General features: G+C 36.8%; 1 protein-coding gene across 1 annotated transcript; it reads left to right on the top strand.

Moving 5' to 3' along the window:
- The first annotated feature begins 12,165 nt into the window (after positions 1-12,165).
- On the top strand, positions 12,166-18,173 carry LOC118007304 (14-3-3 protein theta-like). Its single transcript, XM_035000334.1, has 4 exons — positions 12,166-12,318; positions 14,516-14,679; positions 14,892-14,987; positions 16,807-18,173. Exons 1-4 carry the CDS (start codon positions 12,261-12,263, stop codon positions 16,864-16,866), a joined length of 378 nt encoding a protein of 125 aa, XP_034856225.1. The 5' UTR covers positions 12,166-12,260; the 3' UTR covers positions 16,867-18,173.
- The last annotated feature ends 300 nt before the right edge of the window (positions 18,174-18,473 follow it).

The following is an 18,473-nucleotide window of genomic DNA, read 5'->3' as shown; positions in this document are numbered from 1 at the left end:
TCAGGATGATACCCAGGTTTCTAACCTGGGGCATTTGAGTGCTTTTCCTAAGAAAAAATGAGTAGGGGAGGAGAATCAACAGACTGTGTTTGCAAGGCATTTTATTTTATTTTAAATGAGTAAAGTTTAAAGTCCCCATGGCCCATGCAGGGGGTTCTGTGTGTGTACACACACGTGCATGCGTGTGTAGTGGTCTCGTGGTGTATGTTCATTGAGGTTTATGTACCAAGCAGTGTTCTGAGCGGTTTGAATTAATTCACTTAATCTTCATGATAACCCAGTGAAGTAAGTGATTGGCATTAACTCTGTTTTATAGATGAATAAACTGAGGTACAGAGCTGTAGAAATAAATTGCCCAGATAGGCAAGGGGCAAATTTGTGAGTCGTTACCATGTAGATACTGGTTAAAGTCATGCCAGTAAATATCTGAAATTAACCCATTCCGTGTCGGTTACCTTCAAATGGATAGTGAACTATTGAAATATTTGAGATCCTAGATTATTCTGATGAAACATTTCTTCCTGATAGCAAATTTTCGGCTAGTCATCAGATTTTAGAAAGTGTAGTCATAAAGGCAGACACTTGTTGAAAAAAATTACCATACCTAAAAATGTAGATAATCTTCTAAAAGAGGGTTGGGAGACACATGTCCTTTTATAGCCAGCTCACTTCTTTGCACATATATGAAAGAATTTCTGTATTTCTAAGTAATCTGAAATACTGTTCTCTACAAACATTATGTATCACACATGTATTGTTATTCAGAATCTTATAATCTGTGTTGTTACAGTTTTAGGAGAGTGGAAACTTCACAGATTAAGACCATGAATTTTTCAGTTACTTGAAATTTTAGTTACTGTAATTATTCTAATTGGTGGCTTCTCTTTTATTCCATTACTTCTTCCTTCCCACTCTAAAAGGGTTCTTTCAGTAAAGGTCTGAGTGGGAACTTCTGTCTTTGTCTGGATAGATAATTTATTTTGCACCTGATCTTATATGGTACTTTTATTGGTTAAGGAATTGTAGCTGACAGTTGTTTTTCTCAGCACTTTGAAGATACTTGTTTTCTGATGAAAAATCAGCTGTCAGTCATATATTGTTGTTTCTTCCTTTATAGGTAACGTGTCATTTCTCTGGTTGCTTTTAAGAATTTTCTTATCTTTGGCATTCTTCAGTTTTACCATGATGGTCTAGGTATGAATTTATTTTTATTTTCTCTTGCTTGGGATTCAGTGTGCTTTTCTACTCTGAAGATGTCTTTTATCCTATTACTGAGAGAGTTTCAGCCTTATTCCTGAATTCTTGAATAGCATCTCTTCCTCATTCTTTGTCTTCTCTCTGGAATTCCCATCACATATTATCTTAAACATCTTTTCTTTTCTTTTCTTTTTTGAGAGAGAGAGACAGAGAGCGCAAGGGGAAGAGGGAGGGAGAGAATCCTAAGCAGATTCCACGCCCAGCTCGGAGCCTGACTCAGGGCTGGATCCCGAGATAGTGACTTGGGCCAAAATCAAGAGTTGATGACGCTTAAGTGACTGAGCCACCCAGGCACTCCTAAACATCGTATTTTAGACCTATTTGCATCTTTAGACTTACCCGTAATTTTTCATCTTGTTAGTTAATTTGTTCTGTGTTTTGATTAGTTTCTTAAAATGGGCCTTCCATTTTATTAATTTTCTCTTTTTTAATTCTAAAAACCTTTCTCCCTCTCCCCTCACTTCCAGGCTGCCTTTTCTTAATTTATTGTATCCTGTACTTCCCCCCAGCTTCTGTCCCCCCCCTTTTTTTAATCTTTTTGGTTATTTTAATCAAGTAAAAGTGTCAAGCTTCTACAAAAACAAAGAGAATGTTCTAATAACTCATTACCCAGCTTCAGCAGTTATGAGTTCTGTTTTGTTTATATCCCCACCAGAAACAGTCCTTCCCCCACCCACCCCTCTTTTGAAGCTAGTCCTGGCCAGCATTATCTGTTTAATCCATAACTATTAAAATGTGTATCTTTAATCATTTTTAACATGCTTATTTTATGTTTTATTACACACTTTCATTTTTTAAGTTCTTGGGTACTAACCATCGCTTGTTTGTGAACTGATCCCTCATGGTGGATTTGTTCCTTGAGTAGTTTTGTTATTTTTAATAATATGGATGTAGCTCTTTCCGTGGAACTTGTGTATGCCTTGGATTGTGGAAGTGTCTTTGTAGTGGTTTTGGTGATTCGTTTCTGCTGGGCACACGAAGCTTTGGCCCGTTTTTACATACATTTTCAGCTTGTGGATTCACACGTCATGTATGAAATAAAAATCTGAATAGCACCTGCACAGAACGTGGGTTCGGATTTCAGTTTTTTATGGGAGACTATACCCACCCACCACAAAAGCCCAGGAAATAGCTTTCTTGCTACTTCTCAGCAATGATAGACAAAGTTTTTCTAGGGCCCCTACTCCCTGCACACACCATTGTCATTGTGTTATATAAACTGGCACTTTTCACTCTTTGTTTCATCTTCCTATCCATCACCTCAAGATCTCCCTTTTTTCTTTTGGTGCTCTGTTACAGTTTTCCTATTTTATTTGCTTCTATTTGGCATTTTGATTATTTTTAGAAGGGAAATTCTGCTCAGTCTCACTGTATTGCCAGAATCAGAAAGTCTTGTTTTTGCTCTCTTTTAAGGTGATGAGTCACAAATTTCTTAAGTACTCCATACTAAAGTGAGTGAGGTGTGTATGTCTCTGTGTGTGCATGTATTTTAATCTGATGTACTGCTATTCAGGTAACATTTAAAATATGATACTGTTTGGTATGGTCAGGTAAACAGTACATTAAACATGCATTCAGACTTGTATTTCAATTAGAAGTCTTCTGTTTGTGTATTTTATTTGTGCTAAAATTGAATAGTCCCCTCAACTTGTGCTTCTCATATTGGTCAGAAATGTTGGTAATATTACATATGACTTAATATAATAGAAAATATTAATAAATATCATTTAATTTCCAGACAGTCTTTAAATACATGAAATTTATATAAGATACATCTGGGAAATGAACTCATATCATTAACTTATAAAGAGTTCCTACAAATCAGTTTAGGAAAATGGCAAAGGATATAAATGTAGTGTTAATAGAAAAAGACATATAACTGTTTGACTTCATTTATAATAAAACTACAAACAAAACTAATACATATTTTTCCCTTACTAGATTGAAAAAGAGAAAAGAGAATATTTGATAATTCTCTGAGTTCAGCGGATGTTGAGAAATAGGAACATTCATAATATTGCTAGTGGGATTGTAAATTGAAAATGGCCTCCAGGGAGGACAGTTTAATATTTTATCTTAAGGGTAAAATGTACATTTGTTTGGTACATTGTTGGAAATACCAAAAGATTTGAAGCAAATTAAATGTTCATCAGTGGAGACTAAACAGTTATAGTATGCCCGTTTGGTGGACTCCTGTGCAGTCTTCTATATACAAAGAGGCAGTTATAAATATATGGATATGGAATGATCTCAGAGGGGTTATTATGGGAAAAGCAAGGTATAGAACAATGTATAATATGGTGACATGAGGGACGGGGAACATGGATTTTAAATATATAAAATATATGGAAAAATGTACAAGAAACTAGTAATGATGGTTGCCTTGAGGGAGAGGAAGAACTAGATGACTTAAGAACCCAGGGAAAGGAGAGAAACTGTCACTTCCGAATTTTTTGTGATGTCCATGTAGTATGCATTATTTTAATGGAAACCAGAGTCTTATTGTGTGTCAAGAGAAGGTACAGATAAGAGAGGAAGAATCCTTCCCCTAAATCTAAAGATTTTATTTATTTGAGAGAGTGTGCGCACATGGCGGGGGGTGGGGGGCATGGAGCGCAGAGGGAGAGGGATGAGCAGACTCTTAGCTGAGCGCAGAGCCCAATGCAGGGCTCCCCTATTCAGTTATTCTTTCAGATAACCCCATCTATAACTAGTGTTTTCTGTCTCCTTAAATAAAAATGAAATTAGTAGGTAATATATCTACACATAATTTTAAAATCTACATTAATATACATTAAGACTAATGGGAGAAATAAAAGTAATTTGTAGTAAAACAGTATGTATTTCCATATGTAAGTGTTCACATGTCTAAAGTATAAAGCATAACAGCCAGATGTTATGAACCTTCAAACACAGACTTCCCCAGTCTGTACAAGATTCTCTCCCTCTGCTCCTCCCTCCCTCCCCCCTGCACGCACGCGCGCTAACACTTTCTCGCAAAATAAGTAAATCTTTAAAAAATAAAAGTAAAAGCCGTTCAGGGGTGCCTAGGTGGCTCAGTCAGTTTATTAAGTGTCTGATTCTTGATTTCATTCAGCTCAGGTCATGACCTCAGTGTTGTGAGATTGAGGCCCAAGTCAAACTCCGCACTCAGCCTGGAGTCTACTTGAGATTCTCTTTCTCCCTTTCCCTCTGCCTCCCCCCTCAAAATAAATAAATCTTTTTAAAAAATAATAATAAAATAAAAATTAAAAAATGTTCAGAGAAAGAACTGCTATTAGTAACATGACTTCGCCTTCCGTTCTCAGACATGCCTAAAAATTTTAGCACCTTCTATGTGAATGTTAAATGGTGTGGCAAGAAATTTAATTACTTACCTTTTAGTATTGAAATAATGCTCTGAATTATGACTGATGCCTTATCTTGAGGATGATTATATATCTTCCGAAGGGGGGTACTTACTAAGAATGAAAGAGGTAGCATTAATGATTACACTGGGACAGCAGGCTTAAGCTGGGACTGTCCTGGACAAACCAGGACATAGGGTCACTCTATTCCTCTGGTATAATTATTATTAAAATTTTTGTTTGTTTGTTTGTTTGTAGAGGTTTGGGATTTGATACAGACTTAAGAAAGTAAGGAATAGGTTTTGCAACTTGAGCTTGAGCTCTAACTGATCTCAACTGCCATGTGATGGCCACTAAATCACACAGCCTTTAGGATCTCTCACATTGGTCAATGGCCTCTATTTCTGAAAAACTTTACTTCATTCTTTCGGTTTTTTTAGTTGGGCACCAGAGTTGGAGTTCAAGACTTGGATTCCAAGACATGACAGTTGTAAATTAGTAAAATTTTTAAGTAGTGCAAGGGCAGTTAATTGTTCAAGGCATTCATTTTATTAAGGATAGAAAACATTTCCATAGATTAATTGATGCTGTGATATCTGATCAACTGATCATGTTTTGGGTGATTCATTGCCTCCTTGGTTAAGGCAACAAATCCTTTATGAAATTCAACCCTAGCTGCTGTACTTAGAATGGTAATTTCTGAGAATGGAAGGCCTTTGGATCTTAAAACTCATTATATATAGTTAAAGAAACAAGAGTTTTGAGAAGCTGTGATTTGCCACAAGATCACAGAGCTAATGACAAGTCACTTTCACAAATGATCATCTAATTTCTAAAATCATACATTCTAAAATAACCCAAAGTTACTCTTGTCCTTTATCTTCCTCTTCCTTGGACCCTCCCTGTAATTCCAGCCTATCACATGCAGCTTCTGAAGGGTCCCGTCAGCCCCCCCACCCAAATCAGGGTGGTTATGTTTGTATAATTTTATTCTGGATGAAATATGACTTCCTTATTGAGTCTTGAGTTTTACTTTGATTTCAATTTCTTGGATTAATCAACCTAAGTAAGAGACAGTTACTATCTAGAGACTATTCTTCATACATACCATGTCAGTGGTTCTTTGTACTATATATAATACTTGAAGTTAGAATGTTAGAAGAATTTAGCTCTTACCATTCAATAAATGTTCCGGTTGTTAAATAACCATATTGCCCTGTGCACCATATTAATTTTTTCATTTGTTTTACTAATTATATATCTAACATAAGGCCAAATGCTCTTAGATATTTTTAGCTATATTAACCCTTAATTTATAGGGTAGTGATTAGAAATGCTGGCTCTAGTTTCAAATTCTGGCTCCATTTAATTAATGGACACGTTTCTGGACTCCAGTGTGATTTTATTATCAATGGTTTGTTTATATGTAAATGATACATAAAGTGCTTAGAATGGGACTTGGCACATGTAGGACACTTGAATATTTGCTGAGTGAATGCATATAGTGAGTTTTTATGGTAATGTGTGCTGATTAAACTGATAAAAATACGTGGATAAAAATACATGGATAATGATTAGTATATATGCCCTAAAGTCAGAGATTGAATATGTTTAATATATTAATGAATTTCAGTAAGTTACTAATAGGAAAGAGAAAACCCTTAGAACATTTTTTGTTTCCTTTTGTTAATTTTGTTTGTATTTTAAGGCTCTTCATCAGTTACCTACTCTTTTCAGTAAATCAGTTTCTTAATGTAAAGAGTAAGCTGTGTAATGAGGGACAGAAGCAGTTTATTTTGTCTGTAAAACAGAAACCTCCTAAATGAGTTTAAGGTAAAGATACTGTTTAGTTTGTTGAATGCCATGGAATATTACCATTGAAGCCACATGAATTGTTTAGGAAAACTTGATGTGATGGTAGGATTATTATATGCCAAAATAATTCACTCCTAGAGAGAGTATTAGCACTGAAGTTTTGTTTTCTTCCTAGCCTTTTCTCGAAGACATGGGATTGAAGAGGAATGGCTACTATACTAAGTTTACATCAATATTATTACTTGACAATTTCATTTTCTTATATAGTTCTTCACAGTTTTTCTGATACAATTCTTTATTTTTATTGCCATCCTATTTGTATGAGATTAAGTTTATTCTAAGGTCCTTCAGCATCTCTTAAAGTGACCTGTATAGTAACCTATATTTTTTTCCTCTGACGTTGCTCAGGTTTGAGTTTCTTGGTCTAGAACTCAATTACTACTCCATCTTGTAATTTTCGGTAATGAGTACACTGACTTCTTTACAAATCTCTCAGATTTCGGGGCACCTGGGTGGCTCAGTCAGTTTTGTCTGATTCTTGATTTCATCTCAGGTCATGATCTCAGGGGTCATGGGATTGAGCCCTGTGTCGGGCTCCATGCTCAGTGGAGAGTCACCTTGAGATTCTTGCTCTCTCTCAAATTAAATAAATAAATAAATAAATAAATAAATAAATAATAAATAATAAATAATAAATAATAAATAATAAATAATAAATAAATAATAAATAAGTAATAAATAAGTAATAAATCAATCAATCAATCAATCAATCAATCTTCAAAAAATCTCTTAAATTTTCTAAAAGGAATGTATCACTTGCCTTCTATCCAAGTCAGGTAGCACTGTCAGTGCTGGAGGGAACCCCAGTCTTAGCTCTCCAAGGCTTTCAGGATCATAAAATCTGTGGGTTGAAGATTTACAAAGGGGATCTCATGCTTAATCGAAAAGAATAATGCACAGGAGAAATTAGCGGGGGAGCTTTTAACTACATAGGTATAGGGGCGCCTGGGTGGCTCAGTCGGTTGAGCGGCTGCCTTTGGTTTGGGTCGTGATCCCAGAGTTCTGGGATCGAGCCCCACATTGGGCTCCCTGCTCAGTGGAGAGCCTGCTTCTCCCTCTCCCTCTGCCTGCCTCTCTGCCTACTTGTGCTTTCTCTCTCTCTCTGTCAAATAAATAAATAAAATCTTAAAAAAAAAAAAATACATAGGTATAGTTAACTGATTCCCTTTCTCTCTCCTGACTTCTTACCAATGACCTTAGGTGGAAAGAATTCTTATTCAGGGAACCACTTGTCATTTCTGATCCATACTGAGTTTTTTAAATTATTTTTTTTTAAGATTTTATTTACTTATTTGACAGAAAGAGAGAGACAGCGAGAGGGAACACAAGCAGGGGGAGTGGGAGAGGGAGAAGCAGGCTTCCCGCGGAGCAGGGAGCCCGATGCGGGGTTCGATCCCAGCACCCTGGGATCATGACCTGAGCCAAAGGCAGACGTTTAACCAACCAACTGAGCCACCCAGGCGCCCCTTTAATGATTTTTTTAAAATAAAAATTGTACACTTAGGCTATATACCTTAAGTATTTATAGCTTTATTCTATCTGGCATTAATAATTAATAGTGGTTTGATACTACCTGATAACAGCCATGGTCATTTTGGTAAGACATGAAGTAGAGTCCACTGTCTTTTGGGGCTAAAATACACATCTGTACTACTGATAGCATGTGGAAAGACAGAACTATTCTGTAACTGTTGTTTCCTTCGCAACGAGCTGGTGGTATCTGATGAAGAACCATGTTACCTGGCTGAAACTCCAGGAGAAAAGTAATGTACAAGTCACTTTATAAAAGCCAGTGTTGTCAATCGTATATAATGGCTGTATGCAAGCTCTAGTAATCGAAGTTAGTAATTTGAGAAAGGAAGAGTTTAGCTCATAAGCGGCTGTGTAGTTACTAGTGCAGTAGCTGTTGAGCAGCTTTCCAAAAATCTTTGGAAGGCCAGTAAGCCATCTTCAGGAGCACACCCACATCTGGCTGTGGGACTGAGGGCAGATTAGTGCTAGAATCATTTTCTTTTCTCACCCCAAGTCCTCACTCTACTCAGGCTTTTCTCAGCCTCTGTTACCACACTTGTACCACCTTTAATCACAAAGTGTTACGTCTTAAAGGTACCGAGTAGCTTTTTTTTGGTGACTAAATGTCTTCACCAGAGTTGGCGCCTTTTTGGAGATCCTCTGAGATCTTGTCTTAACAGGCCGACTCAACTGGAAGAAAAAGAAAAGTGAGAGGCACTTTGTTTTACATTATAGTTCCTCAGTTTGGGTACAGCAGAGGTGGTGATTCCCACAGAATAAATACTGTGTTTGCATTATTTAATACAACTTCTCAGAATCCACTCTTGTTTAATTTTTCTTTTAAGATAGGGATGACTGGGTGCCTGGGTGGCTCAGTTGGTTAAGTCTCTGTCTTGGGCTCAGGTCATGGTCCCAGGGTTCTGGGATCGAGCCCTGAGTTGGGCTCCCTGCTTAGTGGGGAGCCTCCCTCTTCCTCTGCCTCTGCTCCTTTGCTCTCTCACTCAACTCTGTCTCTCAAATAAATAAATAAAATCTTAAAAAAGAAAAAAAAGGGGGTTGACTATGAGTCAGTTTGAGATTTCAAAACAAGTGAACTTTTTGTGGCAGTCTCACTGTTGCCCTCCCTCCCTGCAAAAATCCTAAATTCAGGTGTTCCCCAAAATAGTTTTTAAATTGAAAGTCATCCGTGATAGATAAAAATGGTATTAGAGTAAAAAGTTAAAGTAGTACGAATTTCTAAGATTCTGGGAAAGAGTTTCTCAGGTTCGTTTTGATAACTATTAAAATTGGTGATGTTGAGCAGAAGAACTTCTTACCACCTGATCGTTTGAATCTTCTCAGGTAAGAGGATGATGGTGTGGAAGCGTTAGTTTTCATGCTTGCCTCTCGTGTTTCGGTGTGCCCCGTACTGACCTCTGTTGCTGTGTTCCTGGTCCAGCAGCTTTCCAGAGTGAAGCCACAATCTTGATAGAGTTTGCCGATTTTATAATATATGGACTTCTGGGGCTTTGTTAGGTAATTTTAAAATTAAAAATTTTGCCTGAGCTTTAGGCCCTTTTAAAATATCTTTATGTAAACTTTTAAAAATTAAGGATTTAAAATATAATGTTTTTCTTTTTTAATATAATATTTTTGTTTATTTCCTTTAAAATAACTTATGGATGTAACCACCACATTTTGTTTAGGCCATTTTTAGATAAACAACAGGAAAGTTCCTGAGTAAGAACTACATTTTCTAAACTTTTTCTTAGCCTTTTTTTAAAAATCTGTAAACAGTCTTCTTTTACTTCTTCAGTAATATATTTAAGTGAATTTGAATGTCTTAAATGAGTTCTTCCAAACTTCTAATTTTGTACTGTAGTTGGTATTTTTATATAATGTTAATTGATAGTATCAGTGGCTATTTTTCCAGAATGCAAACATGATTGTGTCTGTTCCTTGCTTAAACTTTTCACTAGTTTCACATTGCCTAGATCAGTGCTTCTCAAACTTTGCACTGAGGCAGAAGAGTGAGAACATCTGGCTGGCTAATCACTAGCACTGAGCACTTAACATGTTGAAACTGTACCATGGGGGCGCCTGGGTGGCTCAGTCCTTAAGCGTCTGCCTTCGGCTCAGGTCACCCGGGGTCCTGGGATCAAGTCTCACATCGGGCTCCCTGGTCAGCGGGAAGCCCGCTTCTCCCTCTCCCACTCCCCCTGCTTGTGTCCCCTCTCTCGCTGTGTCTCTCTTTGTCAAATAAATAAAATCTTTAAAAAGAAAGAAAGAAAGAAACTGTACCATGCTTTCACATCCATTTATTGGTTTTATTCCCCAAACAAACCTATGAGGTACAGGTATTAGTATCTTAAAATTTCTATGAGAATTTTATTCTACTCCATGATATTATTATTATTTTTTTAAGATTTTATTTATTTATTTGACAGAGAGAGACAGCGAGAGAGGGAACACAAGCAGGGGGAGTGGGAGAGGGAGAAGCGGGCTTCCAGCGGAGCAGGGAGCCCGATGCGGGGCTCGATCCCATGACCCTGGGATCATGACCTGAGCCGAAGGCAGAAGCTTAACAGCTGAGCCACCCAGGTGCCCCCATAATATTTTTTTTTAATTTAATTTTATTATGTTAGTCACCATACATTACATCATTAGCTTTTGATGTAGTGTTCCATGATTCATTGTTTGCGTATAACACCCAGTGCTCCATGCAGAACGTGCCCTCCTTAATACCCACTACCAGGCTAACCCACCCCCCCACTTCCCCATGATTTTTTTTTATGACAAAACGATATTTATTTACCATCAAGTAAAATTGATTGTCCAAAAAGATCTCTATCATATTTGTCTTCTGTGACTTTTTGTTTTTTAGGATTTTATTTTTAAGTAATCTTTACACCCAGTGCAGGGCTCGAACTCAGAACTCGGAGATCAAGATTGCATGCCCCACTGACTGAGCCAGCCAGGCACCCCTCTTTTGCAACTTTTTTTTTTTTTTTTTAAAGATTTTATTTATTTATTTGAGACAGAGAGAATGAGAGACAGAGAGCATGAGAGGGAGGAGGGTCAGAGGGAGAAGCAGACTCCCTGCCGAGCAGGGAGCCCAATGCGGAACTCGATCCCGGGACTCCAGGATCATGACCTGAGCCGAAGGCAGTCGCTTAACCAACTGAGCCACCCAGGCGCCCTCTTTTGCAACTTTTTATTCTTCTGGGACACCTTGTACAAATCCCTCAGTTTGAGAGGCACTAGCTCATTGGATCAAGTGTATATTTCTTTGAATAAAACAGGAAATGAAGACATACTTAATTGCTAACCCAATTTTTTCAAATAATTCTATTCAGTAGACGTGACTGTCAAATTGCTGTATGTATTTCTAGACTGCTTTCTCTTGATCCCTGTACTTACCCTTATTTTGGTTGAGCACTGCTCTCTGCTCTGGGCATGCTGGCTGACTTGTTCTGTGATTGTACTGTTCTTCATAGTTGATGTCTTAAATGTTTCCCCTCTCTAAAATAATTGTACGGGGTGCCTGGCTGGCTCAGGCAGTAGAGCATGTGACCCTTGATTTGGGGGTTATGAGTTCAAGCCCCACATTAGGCCTAGAGTTTTTAAGCACACACACACACACACACACAAAAAGATGATTGCACATTCCCATTTTCAAACTGCTACATTCCTACTGTTCCTTCTTAACAAGTCAAATATCCCTTCAGGGAAGGCCTGTCTAGCCAACGGCCACCTCCAGCACAGCCAGATGCTCTCTCTGTGTTGCCATTGTCCCTTATTCACATATCTCTTAATGCCTGGCATATGGTATTGGTGGACTTACTGCTTTTCTTACTAAACTGTGAGCTCCTCGAGGGCAAGAACTTTGTGTTTTCTTTATATCCCCTCTGGCCAAATACAGCACCCGGCACCCAGCCAGCACCAAGAAATGCTTGCTTGAATGAATGGATGGGTGAAAAGACAGGCTCTTTCTAGTTAGTGTTTGATGTAACCTAGCTCTACTATTAGAAACTACGACGTGCTATGAGCCAAAGCATTCAACTAATGACAACCACGTGACCCCTGCTCTCAGCCTATGCTTCAAGTCCAAGGCAGTATGGATGTAGTTACTGTGGTAGTTAATGATTCAAATGCATATCATTGTTCTTGTCTGTAATAAAATAGCTTTTTATTGGTACTCATATTTTATCTTCTTTCTTTCAGGAATTGTTGGATAAGTATTTAATAGCCAATGCAACTAATCCAGAGAGTAAGGTGTTCTATCTGAAAATGAAGGGAGATTACTTCCGGTACCTTGCTGAAGTTGCATGTGGTGATGATCGAAAACGTAAGTTTGTTTGGTTTATGGGTAAAATTAAAAATAAAAAAAAGGAAGGGAGGATAAATGGGATACTGCGACAATAATCTCTATGTAATCTCCAGGCCCTCTGTAACTTTTTTAAAATCTTGGAATCTTAAAAAAAATCTTGGAATCTACATAAAAGAAAATTAATGTTACCTTAATGTTCTCAAAAATGAAAACAATCATGAATTTACATTATGTACTGTTTTTGAAAAACTCATAAACTCTTTAATTATAATCTGCTAAGGTATTATTTAAAAGAGGCATAATCTTGGGCGCTGGGTGGCTCAGTCGGTTAAGCGTCCTACTCTTGATCTCAGCTCAGGTCTGGATCACACGGTCCTGAATTCAGGCCCTGCGATGGGCTCCACACTGGGGTGGAGCCTACTTAAAAAGTAATAATAATAAAAAAAAAAAGAGGCTTAATTTTTTATACTTTAGAATTTGGTTAAGCACATTTTTAGCCTCCTTGTCATTTGCATATGCTTTGAGAGATTGTGTTGTCAGGTGGCCTTTTGTGTCATTGTACCTTGAAACTTAACTGGAAGTCACATACAGAATACAGAAACAGGATGTTGTACTTTTTCTGTTTGATGTACTAATTAACTACTACCTTCCTATTTTGAAGGATCATTCCATTGACTGCTAAGTATATATAACCAAATTTCTGAGGAAGAGAGGTGAGATGAGATGTTGCTGGTATATAATTTGTCATAGAAAATATAGATATGGGAAAGAGAATAACTGAATTGCTGGACTTAATTGTAAAAAGATCAAAGTGATTTATTAGCAGTGGACTCAGTCTCCGGGAGTATTAGTAGCTGAGGTCCTATTAAATTTTGTGTATGTGCCTGCTACTGTATTTATCAAGTTCTAGGTAGAAGTTGCACCTAATTCCGTATTTCCAGTAGGCTCATTACTTTGTTTTTATTTTGCCCTGTCCAAAAAGAGTGTGCACCCTCAAGTAGTCACTGTGGCTTCCTAGCCTCACAGAGATATTAACTGAAAGTGGAGCAGTTTACCATCCCAAATATCAGTATAATTGAAGATACAAAGAGAAAACTGTTGTATCCCGCTATAATAAAATTTGTATACTAAACTTACTATTGATGTATAATTTCTGTTGTCATAAAGATAGTAAAGCTGAAAGCGACAGATATTTGCAAGTCACAAGGATGTCTTTGGAAGACTGGGACATAGCCCCAGCATTAATCTGATTTAGCCCTCTCTGGCTCATTGGCATTTCTGTTCCTATCCATGGAATACTCCCAATAGTCTGGGACTCGTAGATCGTCTGTATTTACAGCCTAGGAGCTGAGACACCTTACTAATACTCATTGTAGTATTTCCTTATATGCCAAGCAGCAAGAACTCCTTACTATGTGAGAGCTGTACCAGCCATATTTAGATCAATAAATAATGCCATTTCAGAGGGAGGAAAATGCACATATTCAGGCCATAAAAGGCTAACTACATTTCTGTTCCGGTCGGTATTTCTAAAACTGTAATGGGCCAGTGGTCTCATTGAGAAAACCTACTTAACCTTTTGAAAGCATGGATACAATCAGGGTAGTATTGGTAATAATTATTGAACAGTTTTTTCAGGAAGGTGACATTTTTACTAGGCCAGTAATCAGCCTCTGGTCAGAGCAGATTTTGTTCTGTATATTGACACTTTCATATTGCCTTTCACATAATATATCTTGAGACCAAGGATCAGTATTGTCTTTACAAATCACAAAAATAGAGATTTTGGTGGTGATGATCTTTGTAAAGTGTTTTCATTATTTTGAGAAGAGGTATTACAGACAAAATTTTTTCTAGCTTTGAGATATTATTGACATATATCAGTCAAATTATTTTTAAATGACTGCATTTCTAATTAGTAAAATTAAAAGATATGGAAAAAGAAAATTGTTTTAGTCACAGATTTAGAAAAGTCTGATTGCACTATCTCATGTTGTTGGGGTTTTTTTTTTAAAGCTGAAGCAAGCAACATTATAAACTAGTTTCTCAGTAACCCAGTACAAGGTAATGTTTTTGGTGTGCTGCCATGGTTTTAAAGGAAGGCCACAGAGAAAAATCCAGCTCCAAATGAGGTAGTAGCATATGTTAAAGGTTAATGTGCTCTATACTTGATGGATATTTTCAGTATTGTGCCTTTTTTTTTTTTCCTTCACAGAAACGATAGATAATTCCCAAGGAGCTTACCAAGAAGCTTTTGATATAAGCAAGAAGGAGATGCAGCCCACACACCCAATCCGCCTGGGACTGGCTCTTAACTTTTCTGTATTTTACTATGAGATCCTTAATAACCCCGAGCTTGCCTGCACACTGGCCAAAACAGTAAGTTTCAGGTCATTCTCATAAGTTCTTACTCCTACCGATAAGGTCATTGTCATAAACTGGAAATCTATGGAAGTGACTCACTGAGTTTTATTTTTAATTGATAGTAGAACATAAAGTGGATGTTCACCTATTTTATAAAAATGGTTTGTAATTGTAATCAGTTTGTGTTCATGCAAATATTGTTTACCATGGCTATTAATATTTACCAGGCTTTTGATGAGGCCATTGCAGAACTTGATACACTGAATGAAGATTCATACAAAGACAGCACCCTCATCATGCAGTTGCTTAGAGACAACCTAACAGTGAGTTGTTCATTCTTTTTAATTTTATTTTCTTTTTAAGAAGAAAGGTACTTCCGTTTTACTTCAGTCTCCCTATCTTTTGGGGCCGTTATGTAAGAGCTACACTTTCTCTTAGAAAATGAATATAGAAATATGTAAGTAAAATTATTAAGTACTTGTTAGTATTTTGTATTGGCCAACTGTTCTTTTGTGGGCAGATTTTCAAGTTGAATAGGCATTTTATCAGACCTAGACCTTCCTGAGAAGGTACTAAGATTGTAGGAACTCTTAATATTAACATCACTATTTCATTGGAATGAAGATGTTGATAAAATATGTTAATATAGAAAGTTGTCGTGGTTGCATTATTTTCTTCCTTTGGGTAAATTAGCTACAGCAAGTTAGGGACTATAAGCTTTCCTAAAATCACGTTGAAGTGCCCTGTTTTAATAAAAATTTACTTTGTGAAATCTACATGTCTTACAGGCATTTGATGGGGAATAAACCTTAACTTCCATTTATTCCACCTATGTCTCTAGGCCAAAACCTGTTCCACTTAATTATCTTTGTTTTTCTTTTGTTTTTCTCCCTACTTCTTGGATAGGCAGATAATGAAGGGAAAAGTAACGGAGAAAAAAATAAAATTTGAACTTTACTTAGCTGCTTTTATAGGTTCCAGTAAATTTGATATGTCAACAATTTTAGACAAAATGTGGCAGAAGAGACTATACCTTTTAGTATAAATGTAGTTCTCCAGGCCTTCAGTTTGGAGCTTTATCTTTTGCTAGGAGGGGTTGGTTATTTATTATTTATCTATCTATCTATCTATCTATCTATCTATCTATCTATCTATGTTAGTACCATATCTGTTCACCTTTGCTGAACAAGGAAATTGTGACACTTCATTCCAAGCCATTAGAATTCCCTGTACTTGTGGGGTAACAGTAGAATGATGGGCATAAAACACTTCCATAGAAGAAAAGCAAACTGAGCCAATACACCTCTTAGGAATACTATGGAGCTGCTGTATTTTTTAACTGGTTTTGTTTTATTTTTTCTCTTACAGAGACAGCTTTTTAAAGATACATGTTCTGTGTTTTTACTTATTTTAGTATTTTAACAGTAACTTAAAGATTATATAAGATTCTAGCTTTTCTAGAATGCTAGAAATGCCACTAGTCTCTTGGTGTTGATCTAATAGTAATTCATTTTTTTGAACTGTTGATTGTAGTCCGTAACTATTGATGATTCCCTTCTTCACTTCATTGTTCCATCCTGAAATTGGAGAGTTCTTGGCGATCAGTTCTGTTTTAACATCTTAGCTAATTTAGGAATGCTTTCCATGTACCTTCACACCCACTGCTACTTCCTTCTAACTTCCATCACCCGCTCCCATTTAACCCTCGGCCACACGCACAGTGGGTCTGCCCCTTTTTCCATATAATGGAAAAGGCCTCTCAAATATTTGGAAACCGTTATTATGACTGTGGTTCGCTTCCCCCCTTAAAATTTTTTTTGCCTTATTCAGCTTATAAATTAGATTTCAGTAGTGCTTTCAAGAAGAGCATTGGGCTGCTGTGAATGGAGATACTGTTAAATTCTAAGAGGATATTGCCTTGCCTTGTTTTGTTTTTTAATGATACTATTAAAAAAGAGAGAAAGCTTTAAAAATGTATTCAAATAGTGTATGTTTGTGTGTCATTTGTAAATGCATAGTGAAAGGTTTACAAAGATATACTTTGGAGGAGGAGTTGGTGGTGTTTGGGATTTTGAGAAATCTTCCATTCTTAGTCACAGTCTCTATTGTCTGGATAACTTATTATGATTTTTTTTTTCCTAGTTATGGACATCAGACAGTGCAGGAGAAGAATGTGATGCGGCAGAAGGGGCAGAAAACTAAATGCATACAGGGTGGTCATCCTTCTTCCCCTCAAGAAACCTTTTTACTCATCTCCATTCCTTATTCTATTTGGATTTCCTATAGCAAAGAAACCCATTCTTGTGTATGGAATCAACTGTTTATAGTCTTTTCACACTGCAGCTTTGGGAAAACTCCATTCCTTGATTTGTGTTTGTCTTGGCCTTCCTGGTGTGCAGTTACTGCTGTAGAAAAGTATTAATAGCTTCATTTCATATAAACATAAGTAACTTCCAAACACTTATGTAGAGGACTAAAAATGTATCTGGTGTTGAAGTAATCTGAACCAGTTCTGCAAGTGACTGTGTTTTGTATTACTATGAAGATATGAAAATGTAGTCATTACAATTTACAAAGTGTTCTACATAACTTCTTAATTTCTACATTTCCCTCCCTTACTCTTCTTCAGGGGTTTCCTTTCAGTAAGCAACTTTTCCTTACTCTTAATGTATTCCTTTTTGGTAGGAATCCAGAAGTATTCGACTGAATGGAAAAGCATTTGGCATTTCTGCGCTGGGGGTCACAAATTGAAATGCCTCCTGTATCATATGTGATGGAGGTCTTGTATATCTGTGACAACAGGAAGTTTCCTTATTCGTTTTTCATTGCTGCTGTTTAAGTTGACAACTTCCCTTCCCAATAAAAATTCACTTACACCTCCTGCCTTTGTAGTTCTGGTATTCGCTTTACTATGAAATAGAAGTAGCATGTTGCTGCCAGAACACAAGCATTGCTTTTGGCAAATTAAGGTGCATGTCATTTCTTACTACACTAGAAAGGGAAAATAAAGTACACAAGTCCAAGTCTAAAACGTTAGTACTTTTCCATGCAGATTTGTGCACATATCAGAGGGTGTCCAGTTTGTCTAGTGATTGTCATGTAGAGAGTTGGACCACTATTGTGTGTTGCTAATCATTGACTGTAGTCCCAAAAAGCCTTGTGGAAATGTTATGCCCTATGTAACAGCAGAGTAACATAAAATAAAACTACATTTTATAAACCATTTACTATGGCTTTGTAACAGTTGCACACTCATTTTAAGGGACAGATGAATTTACTACTTTCTGAAGTTTATTGATACTTCCCTTTTATCTTATGAAAAATGTAGTAATAATTTGTGCCTGCTTTGTGATTCACTTGTCTAGGGATGCCTGGAAATGTATAAAATTGGACTATATGTTTAAGAGTTAGTGTTTAACCATAGATCAGTTGTGTGGGCCATCTCTTCCTCAGATGTAAATGATCCCTAGTTAAGTGTTATATGGAATAAAGTGGACATTTTGAAATTAGAAAAGTTAATTATGTGAGTATGAGTGCTTTGGCTGGTGTTAGAAGTATGTTTCAGTGGATATTTAAGCAGAATGTCAAAGTTTGAGAGTATATACTTACTTAGTTTTCAAATAATTCAGTTTTTGTAAACATTCAGTTGTACCATTAGTGAGTTTCAGATAATTTTGGTTTCATAATATCACATGGGCTGTTATACTAACCTGTCTTAAGTATTGACCTGAGAATTTATTTTAAAGTGAGAAGATAATCTGAAAAATTCAGCTGTGTAGGATTAGCCTTTATCTCCTAAAATGTGACGA

This window comes from Mirounga leonina, unplaced genomic scaffold (assembly GCF_011800145.1).
Source record: "Mirounga leonina isolate KUSES-001 unplaced genomic scaffold, KU_Mleo_1.0 Mir_117, whole genome shotgun sequence".
Lineage (NCBI taxonomy): Eukaryota > Metazoa > Chordata > Mammalia > Carnivora > Phocidae > Mirounga > Mirounga leonina.
This window is presented reverse-complemented; position numbering and strand designations above follow the sequence as displayed.